General features: G+C 35.6%; 1 protein-coding gene across 4 annotated transcripts in view; it reads left to right on the forward strand.

The window, feature by feature from the left end:
* The window catches only part of ITGA4 (integrin subunit alpha 4), a 79,997-nt gene that overhangs the window by 15,747 nt on the left and 44,055 nt on the right, over window positions 1-20,195 (forward strand). For 3 of the 4 annotated variants that reach the window (XR_008553597.1, XM_037523657.2, XM_037523658.2), the window contains exons 4-14: window positions 23-152; window positions 2,280-2,347; window positions 3,609-3,738; window positions 4,916-5,001; window positions 5,735-5,797; window positions 5,888-6,025; window positions 9,165-9,276; window positions 15,734-15,828; window positions 17,379-17,469; window positions 18,374-18,419; window positions 18,794-18,948. Coding sequence is in view for 3 of the 4 variants with exons in the window: in XM_037523657.2 (XP_037379554.1) it covers window positions 23-152; window positions 2,280-2,347; window positions 3,609-3,738; window positions 4,916-5,001; window positions 5,735-5,797; window positions 5,888-6,025; window positions 9,165-9,276; window positions 15,734-15,828; window positions 17,379-17,469; window positions 18,374-18,419; window positions 18,794-18,948 (1,114 nt within the window). In the remaining variant the exon portion in view is untranslated. The other variant, XM_037523659.2, reaches the window with a different exon arrangement.

Consider the following 20,195-nt stretch of genomic DNA (forward strand, 5'->3'; position numbering starts at 1 on the left):
TCTACTTTTATGTTTTTTTCAGGCTTGTGGACATAGATGGAAAAACATATTTTACATGAAGAATGATAATAAGCTCCCCTCGGGTATCTGCTATGGAATACCTGCTGATTTACGAACCAAACTGAGTAAAAGAATAGCTCCCTGTTACCAAGGTAAGGCATGACTTTTATGTTAACCTCTCAAGAGAAACAAGTAAATGCTTTAAACTCTTTTAATTTTCAATTTTGGATGTGCTGAGAGCGAAGGAGCTCTTTGAAATAGCTCTTCTTTTTAACTACTCAAAATATTTGTCATTTTCTGCCCAATTACTGTAGTATTAGTTTTCAAAAATGCCCTTTGTGTTTTTAAGAACATAAATTCTACAGTTTGAGTAATTCTAGAATCTTGTTGATAATTGCCACCTTTTTCATTTAATTTATTTTCATTCAGTGTAATGAGCCTAACGCCCAACAAATAGGTGTAGGATATTTAAAGCATAAAATTAGATTTAAAAGGTTGAATCAGAAGTAAGAAGAGTATTCAGGTTTCTTGCTTTACTTTTAGCTTTTAAATTCAGAAACATTCAAAGTATAAGTGTAAACAAATCTTTTCCATTTGGTTTCTCTTATTTTTTGCAAGTTCACATTGTCCTTGAAACAACAAATGATTGGTGTCTTAGGTTTGAAAGGCCTTTCCCATGAAAATTCTAAGCCAAGGTTAGCTTTAGTGCATACAGATCTAGAGCATAAATAACTGAAGTGAGCAAAGCTACGGGTGAATGTTGACAGAGTATTAAAAACTTTATCTGTAGTAACTAAAATTCTAAAAAATGTCTTTGGAAAACTCAGAATTATGAAAATGCTAGTTTCTAAATTTTCTAACCAAAATGCTTATCCCAGTGTCCAAAGGAAATTTCTATTACTTGACAGCTTTTTGAACAACTGCAAATTCAGTGAGAGATACTATTAATAATAAGGTCCTTCCTCTGGAATGTGATGTCATGGAGAAATTTTCATCATTTATGTTCCCAATCTCCTTTGAATATCAAGAATACTAAAGTAGAATTTTAATTCTCAATTGCATTAAAACACAGTCTGGGTTTCTCTGTTTATTCCTTTTATCCTAGTGATTTATAGTTTATACTTCAAAGTGCTTTCACGGTAAAGTTTTTATTTTTATTCAGCTATATCCTAGCCACATTGTATACAAAATTCAAGATGGCATAAACCTAATAAGATATCTAAAATTAATATAAATTTTTTAAGGGCGTGAAAAATCATGCAAGAGTAGTAATTATAGGGCCTCCCTGGTGGCACAGGCGGTTGAGCGCCACACTGTGAAGTCCACAGCCTCTGCAGCGTGGGTTCGATCCTGGCCAGCTGGCAAGAATCCCACATGGCACAGAAGACCTCTCCTATCTCGCCCGCTGCTCCCCTCAGCAGTGTATTTCGTCAGTCTGCCTGTTCTGTTCCCCACTCTGTCTCTGGTGAATCCTCTCACCCTCCCGCATTCTCTGGCCTGTACCCCAGCTCTTGTATAAATAAATGACTTGGCAATCCAATTTTCCTGGTTAGTAAAGCCAAAATTCAAGTGTGGTTCTGATTTTTATTTTCATAGAGGTTTGCTGATGTTATTTTTTCAGAAGTAAAGCTTTGTCTTTGTAGTAAGTTCCAGAGCATCCAATCATGGGGCCTTTGTAATAAAAAGACCCTCCATCTTCATGCAGATCTTGACTGCAGCCTTTATTTTCAACTAAGCAAAATCTATGAAGCCTATTTTAAAAGGAAATCCTAGACATTCTGCAGGGGAGGGGGATGGAGAGTGATCAAAATGAGGGCGGGAAGAGCACAAGGGACTGTGGTGATGGTGCACAGATGAATTGGTGGTAGAAATTCTATGAGGACTATACTTGAGAAAAGAAAGCAAACACTGTAAAAAATGACAAATGGTGTAAAAAATATAAATAGATAAGAAAAAAAAAGGAAATCTTAGACTAGAAACCACAAATCTTACCTTTTTCTTAAATTTTCACTTGATTTTCTTGTGTGTGTGCTGCCTGTTTCTTCCCATGAAAAAAAGAGGCAGGAGTAGATGTTTTTTCATTATTGTTTTATAGGTTTATTTTGAAGATTTAAATGGGAGAGATTTGTGTTTTTTAAGTTTATCAGTTAGACTTTATAAAATTGGAGTGTAAAATACAGACCTCAAGAGGTATATTTGTAAGGATCTGTAACAAAATTAAGCAGATTATATTTTTATTTTTACATGAAATCCTGAATTGTTTTTCTACTTAATTTTAGATTATGTGAGAAAATTTGGAGAAAATTTTGCATCATGTCAAGCTGGAATATCTAGTTTTTACACACAGGTAATAGTCAAAAAAATAATAGAGCTGCTATTTAGTGTTTGCATACAGAATTTAATTCTTCTGAAGGTTTAAAAGGCATGCTTTGAAATGAAAATGTGTAACATCTGAACAATATTTCATATTTGAGATTATCATAACGTAATTCTTACCACTCAATACTCCACATTTATTTTGAGAAAAATTTAATACTTAGATGGTTATATTACACAAGGCCAAAAAAACTATGCTATATCCTAAAGTATGTCACTTTCATTAATACTTGAATGGATATCAAAAGTAGCTATAGTTGTTTTGTTAACTTGGGAATTAAAAATATCCAAGTGTGTGATTTTTTTCTTACTAGTTGAGAGGGAGAGTAAGCATGGGTCCAGTATTCATTAAAATTATGAAAAGTTAATATCATTTTAAGTAAGGTACAGTATTCACAAACTTTATTCTTTTTCTGACATTCTAAAATAAATGAAAAGGCAGTTGTAGTCAACCCCCAAATCTCCCAGTTTCTCTTAAAAACCCATTATTCATGAACTCATGAATGCTTTCTGATCTATGAAGATTAGCAGTATCATGCATTGTGGTAGCAGTTTCCCAAAATTATGTACAAAAAATATATAGCAATGCTTTTTTTATATTTAGATTGACCCTTTTTAAAAGTTCAGGATTATTTAGGAAATTAAGAAATATATTAAATAGGTTTTGATTGCTGAAAGTCTTTACAAACTTTGCTGTTTCCTTAAAAAACTTCTTTTTATCATCAAATATGCTCTAAATTCCATTGCACTCCCTCTCTTCAGCTTACATAGTTAAGGAAATTAATCGACGGCTTTTTGCAAATTGAAATAAATTAAGTCTACTTTCTATTCTTTGGCAACACATGATTATCTCCTAATGAGCACTAATGAATTACCCAGATATGATTTGCTTTAATAGACACCATGCTGCCTTTCTCCTGAAAGCTTAGTATTTAATGGTTCTACCTTTGATTTGAAAGTCTGCTTTCTGATAAGTGGACACTATTAGGAATCTAGTGGGAATTTTAAAATTTCTTCTCTGAAATTCTACATTTTGGTAAAACTCTATTAGCTAACTTCTCTGGCTTTTCCCTGATTTTTAAAAAAAGTACAAATTGTTCAGATTTCCGAAATTTAGTACAAAGATCTATTTTCTTCATTTTTTACTTAAAATTTTATTCCAAGGAGGATTTGGGTGGTGAGTTTAAACTTTTAATTGACAACAAATTGTTGTTGTTGTTTTCTTTTAACAGGATTTAATTGTGATGGGAGCCCCAGGATCATCTTACTGGACTGGTTCTGTTTTTGTCTACAACATAACTACAAATAAATACAAGGCTTTTTTAGACCAAAAGAATCAAGTAAAATTTGGAAGTTATTTAGGTACTGTAAAAATTGACAAGCTAAATAATCTCTAACTTATACGTCCTGTCCTAGTAATTTTAAATAAGGGAAATTACATTTTTGAAAAGATTAAAATAGTCAATAGCCATTAAATAAAGGGTATATAAAGTCTTTAAGGGTACAATGTAAGAACTGCAGTTAACTTAAAAATTTAAATTTACATATGTGACTACATTCATCAATATATAATTCTTAGATAAGAACTCCTAGGTCAGTTTACTCTTTACAGTAAAATGCTTGTAAGCATGTGTATTTATGCAGTCAACTTACTGGTTTATAGGTAGCATCTATTGAGCACCTTCTGTATCCCAGGGACTTTTGCGAACACTGTACATGAGTTAACTCATTTAAACATGTAAGAGTGGTTAAATAAGTGTAGTTTTTTTAAAAGGATCAACTGGAAGTTGATGGGACTGTGGGTGGCATTCCAGACAAGTGTAACATTGTGAAACATGTGGGTCTAAAAACAGCACTTTGACCTTTGCCTCCTGAGTTCTTACAGTATTTTCATAGCTTAACTATTTTTATCTTGTTTCTTGCCCACCCTGTTCACCCCCTCCTCTTATTTAATAACTCAGTATTAAGACATATTAAAATGTACATTTATACAAAAATACAAGATTTTTCTAGCATTAATTCCTGATATAATAAAAAGAACACTTTTCTATAGTTTCTTCAATACAGATTTGTTTAAACCAAGCTACATGTGAAGTACATGTTGTGTTAGCACATGAGAACATAAAATGATTCCACTTTTGTGTTTTAAAATTTTTATCACAGTAGGAAGCTTTTCATATCAAAGTTTAGGGAGACTTTATTATTCTAGATTTAAAATGTTTTATATACATTAAAATTTTGTTCTAATTTTGAAATCTAGCATGTCCTTATACTAGACAGAGACTAATAAACCACAATCAAGGAACTATCTGCATTTTTTAGGACTTGGAAATAGATGTGACTCTTTTCATAATACACATTATTAATTTCTACAAAGTGTAGTCAATGACCAATTTTGAGTATTGATTCACTAAATATTGATAACACTGTTTATTGTACTTTTTTTTAATTCAGTCACATTTAATTTTATGAGAAGGTTTATGATACAGTCTACCCGTCATAAATGAGGAGCTTCACATGGTGTTCCATTTTCTTGAAGGCTACTCCGTTGGAGCTGGTCATTTTCGGAGTCCACATACTACTGAAGTAGTTGGAGGAGCCCCACAGCACGAACAGATTGGTAAAGTAAGAACAGCACTTTAGTATTTTTTTTCACAGAGATTCAAATAGATTATATGAGAGAATGAGATGTTAAAGGAAGAACTGAAAAATTCTAAAAAATGGAAAATAGAAATATGATTAACAGGCTGAATTTAATAGAATTGTGATAGTTGCCTGGCTTTAGATGAAATTTAGTGGAAGCACTTTGTGGAAATTATAAAAATCCCATCAGGCTTTCCTTTCTCACGAGTGAATTAATCTCACAATGTCCAGGACTATATTTATTTTAGAAAATTTACAACTGAAGGGGAATTGAGACAGTTTCATGTTTTGTGGTTAAGAAGAAGGAAATGAAATGTTATTTTACTTATTTATAGTTACATTGTTGTGGCATGGGTGTTAAAAACTAAATTTTTTTGCTGAGCCTTACATTGAAAAGTGAGGCATACTACTTTCTCTGCTGTCTGTGAGGGATTAATACAGTGTCTGAGAAAGTTGTGCTTCCATTTGTATCACTCTTGAAAGGATTTAAAAAATATATTTGAACAGTAATAAGTTATGTTTCAGTCAAATAATTTTTTATTGAGTTAACATTTGTTTATCACACTGTATATGATTTAGAGATACAGGATCGCACCCTTCAGATGTATGCTACCACACCATAGCCCCCACCAAGGTACACATAGTCCTCCACTCAAATACAATAATTCAATGTGCTGTCAGTCTAACCTGTTCTAATTACTTTCCCAAATTGCAGGCATACATATTCAGCATAGAGGAAAAAAAACTAAACATCTTACATGAAATGAAAGGTAAAAAGGTAATATGTCTCTACCTTTGCTATCACCATGGGCTTTTGTGAGTAACCATGCTTTTCACTCAGTGACTGGATCTGGTTTGCTTTGGGCAGCTTGGGTCTTACTTTGGAGCATCTGTCTGTGCCGTGGACCTCAATGCAGACGGCTTCTCCGACCTACTCGTTGGAGCCCCCATGCAGAGTGTCATCAGGGAGGAAGGGAGAGTGTTCGTGTACATCAACTCCGGCTTGGTATGTCAGATTGCTTAAAAACTGGAAGCCATTTATGAGATTATGATGAAAACTGAAGGTTGTCTTTCTGCAGAGTCCCAAGGTTATAGATTCTTAGGCTTATCCTGCTGATGAAAGTATAAAATTTCTACTAATAATGCTGATGGTCTAAAAATGACACAGAACACACTGATGAATGGACATCTGTCCCATTTTGATATTCCAGAAGTACGAGATCAGTTGGAATACACATACTCACAGTCTGTATGTGTTCATTCAAGTAGTGGAGGCAAATCTAATTTGAAAGAATGGTTTTTACATAACTCTCAAAATGTGATTTCTTATTGACTCTGTAGTGAGTTCTTCATATAATTTGATAATTATCTTCTATTTGTAGTAATTTTATAAAGAAATGTGGAAACTGTAAACTATGACTAAGAATGTAGAATTGACATAGCTTAGTCTAATGCGCATATAGTAGTTATGTAAATAGGCAATTAATGCTATGAGTTTTAAAGTACGAGTTGAGTTTTAAAGTATGGCAGATATTTTAGAGTAGAAACTGATTACCTGGCAGATCAGCTTTAAGAGTTTTGCTGGCGTTATCAGTCTCACTTTTGGAATTAAATCAAAACAAAAAACCCGAAGAGCCTAATGTCATCTAGGCCTGTCCTTGATCTAAGAGTGAGAACAGGTTTGTGAGATTGGCTCATTTCTTAAGGCACGGTGTTTTCAGTCAGGATTCAACAAAGTAAAATGCTTCAAGAAAGTATTTGTAATCTTATTCATTGGTTTCAGAGCATTTATTAAGTTCCTCTATTAAGCAGCAGATTAAAAGAGACAATACTCATATAAAGGTGGGAGATTCTCACAGTTCCAGGTATAGAGGAGGGTAGTTATTTATGCATTGGGATTTTGTATACTATATTTAAATCTAAATTTAATAACAGAAGTATCATCCACAAATTGATCATTAGTATCTCCTTATAGTGCTAGCAGGCATTACTTTATTCTTCCAAGGACGTTTCATATGTCCCTGTGCATAAACTGTGTTCTTACACTAGCCAAATCCTCACTCTGCATAGTTCCTTTCCTTCTCTTTGCAACTAAACTTTTTGAAAACAGTTTTAGCAGTAGCATATATACAGTAAATAATATAATGCCTTTTTCTCATTGAAATCTTAGCTATCTCAAAATGAAAATGACAGGTAAAAGTAAAGCTCCTTGGCTTAAGGACAAGAGGAGGAATCCTACCCACTAGACTACCCTCTGTTCCCTCATCCCTACTCTGAGGTGCCACTGTTAAACAATAGGGTTAATTTAATAATTTATTGCAGCTCTTAAAACCCCTGGAACAGATGATGTTCCCCTTGTTTTCTTCCTGCTATTTCTGAGCTCTCTAAAATGGTAGTCTCTAGAATGCCACTACCTGGCATTATGCATTTACTGCTAGTGTCTGTTCTGCCGCCGTGTAGATGCTATGTGGAGAGGATTCATCTATTTTCTTTCTTGCTGTTTCCTCAGGGCTTAGAAGAGCCCTGGGCAAGTAGATACTCAAATTATTTTAGAATGTACTCAAAAATAAATGATACTTGAATGAATCTGGCTTCCTCTTACTGGCACTACTACATAAGGATTTCCGGTAAATTCTTGGCCATATTCTCTGTAACTGGAGAAAGCTTAGCATGACACCAGTTCTTTAATTACACCCCCACCCCCGGGACTTTGTGCCTTTGTATTGTTCTGGGTCTGTGTCTTCTTGTCTTCCTTTAAGTCTCTCCTTCCATCTCCTTAAATTAGGTATTTCCCTCTGAGTGAAGCTCTCGCTCTTTATTCATTTGATAGTCATTCACTGCTATTGGTGCCAGTGATTGTGTCTGGAGAGATGATTTTAAAAAGTCGCTCATTAAAAAAATAAAAACAATGAATATCTTCAAATGAAACAACTGGAAATGCTGAGGATAATCTTTGTCCTGATTTCTAGGACTTCACAAACCAGGAGGGAAATAAACATGCGAGTAAATAAGGAAATACATCATGGTAAAGGGCACATTATTATTACATCCCAAGTGGATGAAGTAATTCACTTTGGTTTTGGGTCAAGGTTTTTTAATACAAGGGAAGTGTTCAAGCAGGAGGAGTAATAGGGATTTTTTTAGTTCAAAAAGCAAGATGAAGGTCATCTCATGAAGAAAACTTGTGTGGTCAGGGAATGGTGGATAGGCTTTTTAAAGAAGAAAAGATCTGTGAGAAGCAATGCTTGGATTTTTTAAAATTATTATTACTATGAGGGAGTGACTTAATCAGAGTTTGGGAACAATAGCCATTATTGTAATGATTCATTATTGCAGCATTATTGAATAGTTCTTATAATAACTTATTTTCCAGCTTTATCATTTTACCAATCCATGATCCATGCAACTGCAGTTGTGGCACTCCTCAACTCAGAAACTTTTGGTGGCTTCCTGATGTTCCCTAAATGGAGAGTACATTTCCCCTGGTTTTAGTTTAAAAACTCAAGACTCCAATCTTTGAGATTTTTTATCTTATTTGTTATAGCCAAATACTTTGAAATTTGTTTTTTTGTGTGTGATAATTTTCTCTGTATATCAAAATTATGCTGACCCTTGGATAGTTACCTTGAATGTTGTCTCCTTGATTAAATCTCTCCTGGCTCTGCCAGTTGGATACACTCAGCTTCCTTCCTGTTATGCAAAGCAGTACAACTTGTGAGTCTCCAATTGCCAGTGCTAAGTCATCCCTAAAACTGTGAGCTACTTCAGGAAAAGGAAGGTGTCTTGTACACAAATACTTGTTCCCTTGCACCTGTTCACTCTTTGCACAGTGTGCCGTTAGTAGGAACTCTATAAATATTTGCTAAATTGAGTTATCAAAGTGATTTATTGGATTTTCAAAGCTAGGGATCATGCATTTGACAATTTTTTTATGTCCTTGAGCTCTAATCATCCTACTATATGTGTTGACATACTTGATAAATATTTTTTGAATTGAACTGAGATGTGTGTACTAAAGCTTACTTTGTAGTTTGTCCAACTTGTTTGAAGCAATAGAAAAAAATCCATATCCAATTACAGCAGTAAATCATGTGTAAAGTTGTTAGAGTGTTGTAATGATGCCTTTTCTCCCCTTTTCTGTCTAGGGAGCAGTAATGAATGAAATAGAAACAGAACTCATTGGAAGTGACAAATATGCAGCAAGATTTGGGGAATCTATAGTTAATCTTGGCGACATTGATAATGATGGCTTTGAAGGTAATTAAAAGTATCTAATTTGATACTTGATTTCTGCACAAGGAGAAGAATATGTTTAGTTTTGTTTTTTTTTTTTTAAGATTTACTTATTTATGCATACAAGAACTGGGGTGTGGGCCAGAGATGTCGGTGGGGGGCGTTGAGAGGATTCACCAGAGACAGTGGGGAGCAGAACAGGCAGATATGCTGAAATACACTGCTGAGGGGAGAAGCAGGCAAGACAGGAGAGGTCTGCTGTGCCATGTGGATTAGTTCCCTGGCGGGGGATCCAACTCATACTACAGTGACTGGTGATAGCTTGATAGCACTGACTTTAACCCCTGTGCCACCTGGGAGGCCCTATGATTAGTTTTATGTTGTTTTACGTCCTATAAAAAATGGTGCCAAAATGGTGTGCTACATGTTTTCCTTTTTAGTGTTAAACCTGACTTTTAAGTTATCAAGTTTTTTTAAAATTATCTTTTTTTAAATTTTTTTTTTAAGATTTATTTATACAAGAACCGGGTACAGGCCAGATGCACAGAGGGATGAGAGGATTCACTAGAGACAGAGCGGGGAACAGAACAGGCAGGCTGACAAAATACCCTGCTGAGGAGAGCAGCAGGCGAGACAGGGAAGGCTGCCGCGCTGTGGGGTTCTCATAGGCAGGCCGGGATTGAACCCGCTCTGCAGAGGCTGCGGACAGCTTCATAGCACTGTGCTCAACCACCTGCGTCACCAGGGAGGCCCAGTTATCAGTTACTGATTCTTGCCATTGTTATTAAGGGATAACATTCAAAATAGCTCTTTTTATTGATTAGGAGGCAACACTGATTAATTGCAATATTTTATGTGCACCTAAAATCTGCTACTTATTGAATTGTGATACACTGTTATAAGAAGGATCCTATTTCAGGAATGTTAAAAAATGAAGAAAAAACTTTTATTATATGCTCATAGGCCCATACTCCTTAACAATCAGCACAGCAAAGGCTGAAAGAACCAGCAGAGGCCAGCTACAGATCTGGAGCCGGAGTAGAGATCTGCATTCTCCCTACTTTTCCAGGCATTTTTTAGTTTACAGTTGCACTGTGGGAGGATTTGGGGATCCCAAGAGCACATTGATAAAGGGGCAACAGAGTTAGAGACAGTGGCTGATACAGAAGCATCTCTAATGGAACCGATAATGATTGCCTATATATCAGGCCTTCATTTAAGTACCTGTCTTTTGCATCCTTCCCTTTTAAAGTTTTTTTTCAAATCTAAAACTAAATGACAAAGTCTGTTAAACTGTGTATAAAAAGACAAAAGGGTTTCAGAGAAGAATGTGTAATTCTTAGAGTCCAACATGTAAGTAATTTATACTTATTTTCAGGGTCCAGAATTGTGTCTTCCTGATATTGTCACTGGCAATTGGTATATGGTAATATTAGGTCAAATAATTTGGATCCTGACAATAAGTGAAGGAATACTATAAATGCCCACTTCCTTAATTTGTTATCCCTGGGTGCTTCATTCTACTTAAAATATTTAAAATGGATTACTCTACAAAAAGAGCACATATTGATTATGTATTTCCAATGAACCCTATTAAATATAAGATGTGATTTGCTGTACAATTATTATTTCTAGAATTTTTCACTACTTTAAAAACAAAAGGAGATAAAAAAGTATATGTAGATATTTTTATGCTTATTATGATTACACGAGACATTTTTCATTAAAACATCTGTAAAATTTTGAGGGACATTATGTTTCACAAATAGTCAGCAATCCTATATTTATTGAGCAATTATTTTGTGTTAGATATACCTGACACCTTTGCGTGTGCTATAATAAATGAAGGAAATAGTGACACTCTAAAACACTTATAATAAAGTGAAATATAAGACTAAGACATTACCAAAAAAAAAAAAATAATAAACCAACCTATTTAAGTAGTGAGTTTAAGGAGACTACCTAATAAACATCTCTGGATGTTTATGCACCTTATTGTTTTATATGTTATATGAGAAAATTAACTTCTTTAATACCAAAATCATTCAACAAAGTACTTATTTTGTTTACTTCTGATTCCTTCCATATCATTTTAATTGACACATTGGAGGAAGACCATTCAGTATTTTGAATGTATCAAAACATATGGGCGTGCACATGCACATGTGTGCGTTGCATATGAGAAATAATTTTTGTGCCATCAAAGTGTCAACAACAAACCTGAATTCTTATAATCAGTACTGTAAAAATGTCATGATAGTTGGCCAGTTCCCTTATCAAAATCACTCCTGTACTTAGGAAAACCCCAGGCAACTTTCCAGTGGTGTGAAGGACAGACAGAAAGTGTTTTGTCCATGATACTTAGGAAAAGAAATTTAGAGGAAAGCTTCAGGGAACAATGTGGTATTTTGGAGTGTATATGAGAACCTGGGTTTCAGACAATGCTTTCTCTTATAGTCCTAACCAGTGAGCCCCTAAAAGTAATATCTTCATGTCTGAAAGATTATTAAGATGATCATTTTTACTATTTTATTTTTATGCTATGTAGAATTTTTTATAATTCACAGCACATTTACATTGAGTGGCTACATTTATGTTGGTTTACTTCAGTACATGTTTATAACATATCTTTTTCTATACATCGTCCGGGTTTAATTTTATAGAGATAGAATTGACATGCATCACTGATGCCTTTGAGTCTGTTCAGATGACGAAGGCACTGGTGCCAGCAGGGTAACAGGTTGGAAGGGCCTGTAATGGAACTGTAATGGTGACAAAGATTACCTCCAGTGAGCAGCAAGTGTTCAAGCTTCCTCCAATGCTGCAGGTGCCCAAGCAAGTGATGTGGTGGGCGTCCACAGTGATCCCCTCCCATCAATCAACCCCTCGGCCACAGTGTCTCCTACAGAAGTGTGCCAGCCTCAACTTCCAGGCCTTGATTGAGTAATAGATGCAGAGCTGAGTGAAGACTATAATTGAGACAGAGCCACAAGCTGTGAATTGTTCTCTTTGCTTCTCAAGGAAGCAAAGCCTTCCTTTGGGACGCTGTGTCCTGTTATTAAGATCCAGGTGCTTCAAATTCTGGTTTGTGAGCATTGCATGTCTTGGTTTTGGCTCCGGTGGGAGAAGGCAGGTGTTTCATGCATCACAACCACAAACTGCAAATTGTAGCCTGTCAGATTGGGCTCAAACTATTTTAGTTTAAGGAGCCTCAGGCTGAAGCCATTAATCATCACCCTGCACCCTTACTCCTGTGGTTCTCCAGTGGTGCACTCACTGTCCTACATGTTAACTCTGTACCCCCTTCTTCAGTGCAGTGCCCAGTTTTTAAAGTCTGATCTTTGCATGTGCATTTAACAGCAGAGGACTCTATACAATAGCTCACCACCTCATGGGTTTTCTTGTCCTGGTACTGCTTTTAAAACAGCTTAATTGCAATTTTTCCTACCACTTTCTCCTGTATTGTTGCCCCCAATGTATTGTTGCCCCCAATGGGGGTTGTTGGCTTTGTCAGGTTGCAGTTTGGTTGAGAATAAGTGGAAGAAGAAAACCTGACATTTTTATCTGCTACCATCTTGCTCACCTCCTTCACTTGAATTTTAGACTGTATGCCTAAATAGCTTTGAAATAAGACCAACGATAACCCACTAATTATAAAGTATTAGCTGCCTTTGCTTATGTGTCCCTGAAATAGACATATTATCAAATTATTAATTCAACACTTCTTTGAGGCTGAAAAGGAATTGGTTCTGGGAGGGCAAAACTTTGGATAAAGCTTCCTATACGTAATAATTTTATAGAGTGTAGCGGTGGAGAGCACAGGCTATTACACTGCAGGGTTTATGTCAGTTGTGCTATATTCTGGCTCTGCAACCTTGAGCAAATTACACTGTGTGCCTCAGTTCTCTCATCAGTAAAATAGGAATGAAAAATGCTTATTTGATATAGTTGTCATGAAAATCCTATGCACTAGGGCCTCCCCGGTGGCGCACCAGTTGAGCAGTGGGTTGCGAAGCTGCCCGCAGCTTCTGCAGCGCCGGTTCGATCCCCGGCTTCTCCCCGGCCACCGGAGGAGGGTCCCACATGGTGTGCAGACCTCTCCTGCCGCCTGCTGCTCCCCTCAGCAGTGTACTTCGGTCCTTCTGCCTGCTCTGCTCCCTGCTCTGCCCCCCCGCTCTGCCTCTGGTGAATTCTCTCACCCTCCCGTGCTTCTGACTGTACCCAGTGCTTGTATAAAAATAAAATAAATAAATAACTCTTTAAAAAAAAAAAGAAAATCCTATGCACTAATGTATACAGTCCCTAACACAGTTCCTGACCTTATAAACACTATGTAATTATTAGCTGATGCTGAGATTATGATTATCTTAATGATTGTATGATTTATGTTAACAGAATGAAATTTTCTGTTCAACTGAAAAATAACAATAATATGATATGTCAGTGTTTGTTCTATATGTTGTATCCCAAATTAAGGTTGAATGGACATGGAAAAACATTAATTTTCCTCATTCCTATGATAGTTATAACTTTAGTAGATTATATAACAGATCTGACTATAATGCTGCTAATAAGTAAGAGTTTGGATCTATTTATCAGATAGCCAAAGACTGAATAAATCCATTCTTCTTGGAATGAAATTGAATGGGCCAATTTGTTGACTGCTCCCTGAGTTTGAATCCTCATTTTGATTGTCTAATAAACCTTTTGTCAAATTATCAAAAAATAAATTGATTTGGGCCTTTTTAGCATTTCAACTGAAAAGGCTCATCTATATTGTTTCAAAGTATCTTAAGATAGATCATTAGTCCTAATAACTGAACCTGTAATTGTCTAAAGACAACTTCATATTTCAGGCTTAATATCTGTTTAAATGTCATTAAAAATCAAGATACAGAATTTTAGTTGCCTAGGATTTAGCACAATCGTTAAGAAAAAACCCAGTCTTAATCACACTGCAGATGGTTTGTCTTTAGTGATTATAGAATACTTTACCCCCTACGCCTTTCCTTTATCTCCCTCCTTCCTGTCCCTTCTTTCTCCTCCTGCGTATATGAATCTGGTTACCATCATTCTTAACGTGTGCCATGCTACCCCTTGCTCCCTTAATCAGTTTCCTCTGTCTATACTTCTTCTCGCTTTTGTTTACTTGGCTATGACTTGTCAAAATCTTAATCGCAATTTAGACATCTCTGAGAAGTCACCTTTAATTTTCACCACCTTGTGTCCCAGTGTCCTGTTATTACTCCATTTTTACTTGCAGCTCTTCCCCATTAGATCATCACTTCCTTTATGTGTCGCTGCCCTGTATTGCCAGTTTTAGGAAAACACCTGGAATACAGTAGGTGCTCAGTGGTTACTCACTGAATAAATAAATAAATGAATGGTATATTTACATAGGAAAATAATTTTAGAAGGCAAAAGCAGGTAGGCTTAGTATGTCGAAACAAAGTGTAAGGTATGTCTACATTTTTAGATGAAAAATAGAAAAACTTGCCTTTTAAAAATTGTTCATTTGGCAGAGTTACATTTTTTTTTAATTCCCATTGAAATAGTAATCAAAAACCACCAGTGTAGTTGTTAAAGTTTTTCCATGTGATAAATATGGAGTTTAACAAAAGCAAATGCTTATATTTTAGGTTTTTATGAAAGTAATAAGAAAAAATGCATATGAATTTAAGAATATATTCAAAAAGGCATAATTCTTGGTTAAAAATAATGGCAGTTGTGGAGTATTACTCATATTTGTTGTATATTTATAGCACTTTGAGCAACCACATTTATAGTTTAGTTTTTGCTTAAGTTTCTTTTGTCAGTTGATGAAATCCCCTTTTTCTTGTATCATAATCTGATGTGAATCTCGAAATTGTAAAGGTGGTGCAGTTTTTATAGAAGAAATTCATTTTCTAAAATCTACTTTGTATGGATGTGTGTGTATTAATAAACAATCACTTTCACTGGAATAAGAATTACAAGTCATTTTGCAAATAAGGGGAAGTTGAGATCTCAAAAATAGAGATTTTCATGGTCATAAAATTCATAGATAATAAAACTTAATATATACCAGGTGCTGCTATAAGCAGTACATGAGTTAGGTTGTTCTTCCCCGAGGTGTCTTCTCTTCAGAGCCCAGGCTGTATGTGTGGGAACCAAACAAAGGTTAAGGAATGGACCCAGCAAAATGCAGGTGGGCACACCCAGTGCTGGGGTCAGACCCTAGCTGTCTGCCTCACCATTCTGTGAGAATTTTTCAGACCTATTCATTCTGCTTCTCCTAAGCGCAAACTATTCTGTGCAGTTCTGTATATTGCTGTGATGATGTTAGTATTTTGTAATTGTTTTTTGGATCCAGTGAGGAAAGCTTTTTTTTTTTGGTAGGAGTTTTCTTGTGTGATATGAATCGAGGTGCATGAATGAGAGCTTTTAGAGAGGCATTCTTTGTATCAAGAATGAATTTTTCGGCCATTTAAATTTTGCATAGATGTTGCTATTGGAGCTCCACAAGAAGATAACTTGCAAGGTGCCATTTACATTTACAATGGCCGAGCAGACGGGATCTCACCGGCCTTCTCACAGGTAGGATGCTCTTCTATTCCCAAAAGCAGCTTCGATAATAAAAAAGCTTCCTTAAAACTTTCCTTATTAGTGGGCCTCCCCAGTGGCGCAGCGGTTGAGTGCTGGGTTGCGAAGCTGCCCGGAGCCTCTGCAGCACCGGTTCAATCCCCGGCTGCTCCCCAGCCACCAGAGGAGGGTCCCACATGGCGCTCAGACCTCTCCTGCCGCCCGCTGCTCCCCTCAGCAGTGTACTTCGTCAGTCTGCCTGTTCTGTTCCCCGCTCTGGCTCTGGTGAATTCTCTCACCCTCCTGCGCTTCTGACTGTACCCAGTGCTTGTATAAATAAATAAATAAATCTTAAAAAAGAAAAACTTTCCTTATTAGTGCATTGGTGAAGGAAGTTATATGGGTATACTACACCTGAGGGGGTGGGGGAAAGCAAATATTGTTTAAAAATGAACAATGATGTGAAAAAAATTTTTAAAAGAATAAAACATTCAGGAAAAAATAACTTTCCGTGTTAATGTCAATCGACTTTTCTTGGCTTGCTCTTTAAATATTTAATATGTTATTTTACTATTTCTTCCTTATTCACTAATAAGTATATAAGCTCATTTTTATGGTCATTAATAACAAAACATTTTTTTAAAAAATAAGAATTCTGGTTTCAATTTCATTCTAATTTGTTTTAGCCTATTAAAAGAGTTCCCTCTGCATTTCCCTTCATTTCTTTTCTGAGCTAATAGCTAAACTGTTTCAAATAAGTCCATTTGGATTTGATTAACTACGTCTTGCCTTGTGACTAAAGCCCTGGTTTCATGGACACTTTCATAGGGATGCAGACACTCGTGATGCCTGGTGTTGGTTTCAGTGCAGAGCAGTTACACAATAGTATTTTACTGAAGTTACCTAATGTAACTCTGACTTTTATATCGGGGAAATTAGGGTATTTTCAGTATATTAAAAACTACATAATCATAAAGAGAAAAACATTTTTTTCCAAATGCAACTTTTATAGAAGCATTAGTGAATACTGTTACTTTTCATTGTACAAAATACACAAATATCCCTCTATATTTAATATGAAAGATGCATACTTGTGTAATTAAAAAATACTGGTTTTCTTAGGATGGATTGCAGCCTAATACTTATAAATCAGTACTTGAACATAGAGTTAGGCATACAGAATAGGAAGCACATAGTGATTACAAATGTCTTACTTTCCAGACTACTTGTGTGGTTATTATTCATGTTGGTCAGGGAAGCAGAGCTTGAAAGAAGACTAGGGTGAAGGAACCAGGACTATTTAAGGGATCTGCCCTATGTGGTTTTCCCTTTGTTCACAAAGTACAAAATAATAAATTTTTTTCTAATTGCAGAATAGATGATAACACAACCCACTTTAAACTGGAAACTTTTGTCTGTCTTTGATACAAGTATTTGACTTATCAGAAATCTGTTTTGTTAATAGATGTGCCAGCACATAAGAAGGCATATTTAACCATGTCATTGATTGTCTCTAATATTCAGTATTTATTAACTGCTTCCTACTCAACTTACCTATTTTTCAGAGAATTGAAGGAATTCAAATTAGTAAATCACTAAGTATGTTTGGACAGTCTATATCTGGACAAATTGATGCAGATAATAATGGATATGTAGGTAAGTATAAGTGTATTTTATAAATTGGAATAAGCACTATTGCAGATGTTTTATTGTGAAGTACATAAAACCTGAATAGAAGAATTCTAATTTACTGATTTTTTCTTTCATTTTTAAGGCTCTTTTGAATTCAAGGACAGGTCATAAATAATAAGTCATTCTTTGAGCTCTACACTAATAGTTTCTTTTTTTTTTTTTTTTTTATAGAGGCATGTTTATTTATTTGTTTGTTTGTTTTGTTTATACATGCACTGGGTACAGTCAGAAGCACGGGAGGGTGAGAGAATTCACCAGAGCCAGAGCGGAGAACAGAGCAGGCAGAGGGACCGAAGTACACTGCTGAGGGGAGCAGCGGGTGGCAGGAGAGGTCTGCGCACCATGTGGGACCCTCCTCCAGTGGCCGGGGAGCAGCCGGGGATTGAACCGGTGCCACTGAGGCTGCGGGCAGCTTTGCAACCCAGCGCTCAACCGCTGCGCCACCGGGAAGGCCCTACACTAATAGTTTCTTAACATTTTATTCCTTGTTCTTGAAAATAGTGAGACGCTTCCATGAAAATTAATGAAACACATGATTAAAAGAAGGCCACTTTTTGTACTTTGAAAGAAGATTTCTGGTTGACTATTTCTAATCCAAAAATTGAGTATTTTTTACAAGCCTTCTTTTATATATATTTAAGTTTTAAGCATAAAGTTTGTTTTTCTACTATATTTTAAATGGGTGAATGTCACTGTAAATGAATAGATTCAGACAAATGTGGAATGAACTTGAAGATGTAAGCATATCTTTTCTAATTAATTTTCTGTAAATATTCAAAAAGTGAAATGTATTTAGGCATTTATGGTTGAAAAGTAATTCTCTTTGACTAACGATGATCATTAATCTATATTGTTTTTTATCTTCCAGATGTAGCAGTTGGTGCTTTTCAGTCTAATTCTGCTGTGTTGCTAAGGTAAGGTTGAATCATTTCACTGCTTAATGATAATGGGTTTAACTGTAAATGATGGGAGGCAACTTTTAAAATCATGGTAGTGACCTTGTAATACTCTTTTTGATATTCTGAAATTTAATTTTTGAACTTCAAGATACTTTTCTCACCTTAAGTATAATTAACAAATCATCAGGTAAAGTCAATATTTTTACAAATTTAAATGAAAATTTCTGTTTACTCATGTATGGAAATTTAAGAGCATATATGCACAGACTATTAAGAAAGCAAGCAGTTTTGTGAAATTACTTAGTCCATGGAAGCTGATAATATCAGAGTAATTCTTAAGGAAAATAATTCTGCAATTAATAATATTGCTAATTTTATTTTCTTCCTAGGACAAGGCCTGTAGTGATTGTTGATGCTTTCTTAAGTCATCCCGAGTCAGTAAATAGAACGAAGTTTGACTGTATTGAAAATGGGCTGCCTTCTGTGTGCATGAATCTGACACTCTGTTTCTCATACAAGGGCAAAGAAGTTCCAGGTTATATTGGTAAGTGTACCCTAGCAGAGTTAATGAAGAGTTAATGAAGTGTGCCCTTTGTCACTCACCTCTGGATCATCTTATGAACCCTCAGTTTGTTTCACCATGGGGTCTTCTTTAGCACAGGAAAAAGCAGCCACCTGAAATGTCAGTGTGTGGGGTGTGTTAAGATTGTAATTGTTCAGAAGTTGTGGCAAGAAGCCATGTATCACTTCCTGTGTTATTTAAGGTGAACTAACTGAGCTTAGTCTATAAGATGTCTTTAGAGTAGAAAAACATCACGGTTCCTCCTTTGTTTTACTGGGCTTCTTAAAGTCTAAACTAGCTGACATTGGAAGATCCAAGAGGAAGGAGACTCTTCTTATTCTAGTCTGTTTGAGTAATTGAAGAAGCTTACCTGGAGTATAGAATCTGATTCTAATTTCCATAAATAACACACATCTCTTAAGGACTTACTATTTGACAATCATTTCCTGAGAGCCATGCCTGTTTCCCTATACAGAGGGAACTCTCAAGTTTCTGCTTTGAGAAAGTAGTATTAATATGGCTCATCCAGGATTGGGGTTAAATAATCTCAAGGCAAATACATGTGACTTTATAAGTGTTATATTTTTATGGCAGATAAACATTCCTAATTATGTTATACTAAAGCTAATATTAGAATACATATTTGTGTGTTTTTTTTTGCTCATGTTTAGTATTATTTGTAGTGCTTAAGATGTTAATATAGTGGTTCTACAACCAGTTAAATTGACTCTAAACAAGATGACAAAAATAAGTTACAGGATAATGAAACAGAATGAATTTAGGGAGGTGCCAATTAACTTCCCTCTCTGTCTACAGAAGGGTTCAGATAGACCTTTATAAATTGGCCCAAAATGACAAATTTCAAAAAAATTACCTTTCATTTTTATTTCAGTGTGAATCTGATTCTTGTAGCCCCTACTGGCAATTAGGTGTAGTGAAATCTAGTAAGCCTGGAGCATCCTGCTTCCATTTCTGCTCTATGTGTGTTGAAACTAGCCCATCATAGGAGAGAAGTATACTTGAGTTTATCACTTTGACATCTATAATTCAGTCCTTGAGCCTCACAAGAACCATCTAGAGTTGATTGTACTCATAACCTTTCTGGCTGTAGGCATCTAACAATATGAAGGACAACAAATGTTTCTTAAGTCAAACTGTGGACATGTAACAGGTTTCAGTCTGAATAAGCCTGTAAGGAGACGGACAGAATGAGTCTGGGATCTGCTTTT

The sequence above is a fragment of the Talpa occidentalis genome, unplaced genomic scaffold (genome assembly GCF_014898055.3).
Source record: "Talpa occidentalis isolate TD23 unplaced genomic scaffold, MPIMG_talOcc4v2.1 talOcc4.3, whole genome shotgun sequence".
NCBI classification, from domain to species: domain Eukaryota; kingdom Metazoa; phylum Chordata; class Mammalia; order Eulipotyphla; family Talpidae; genus Talpa; species Talpa occidentalis.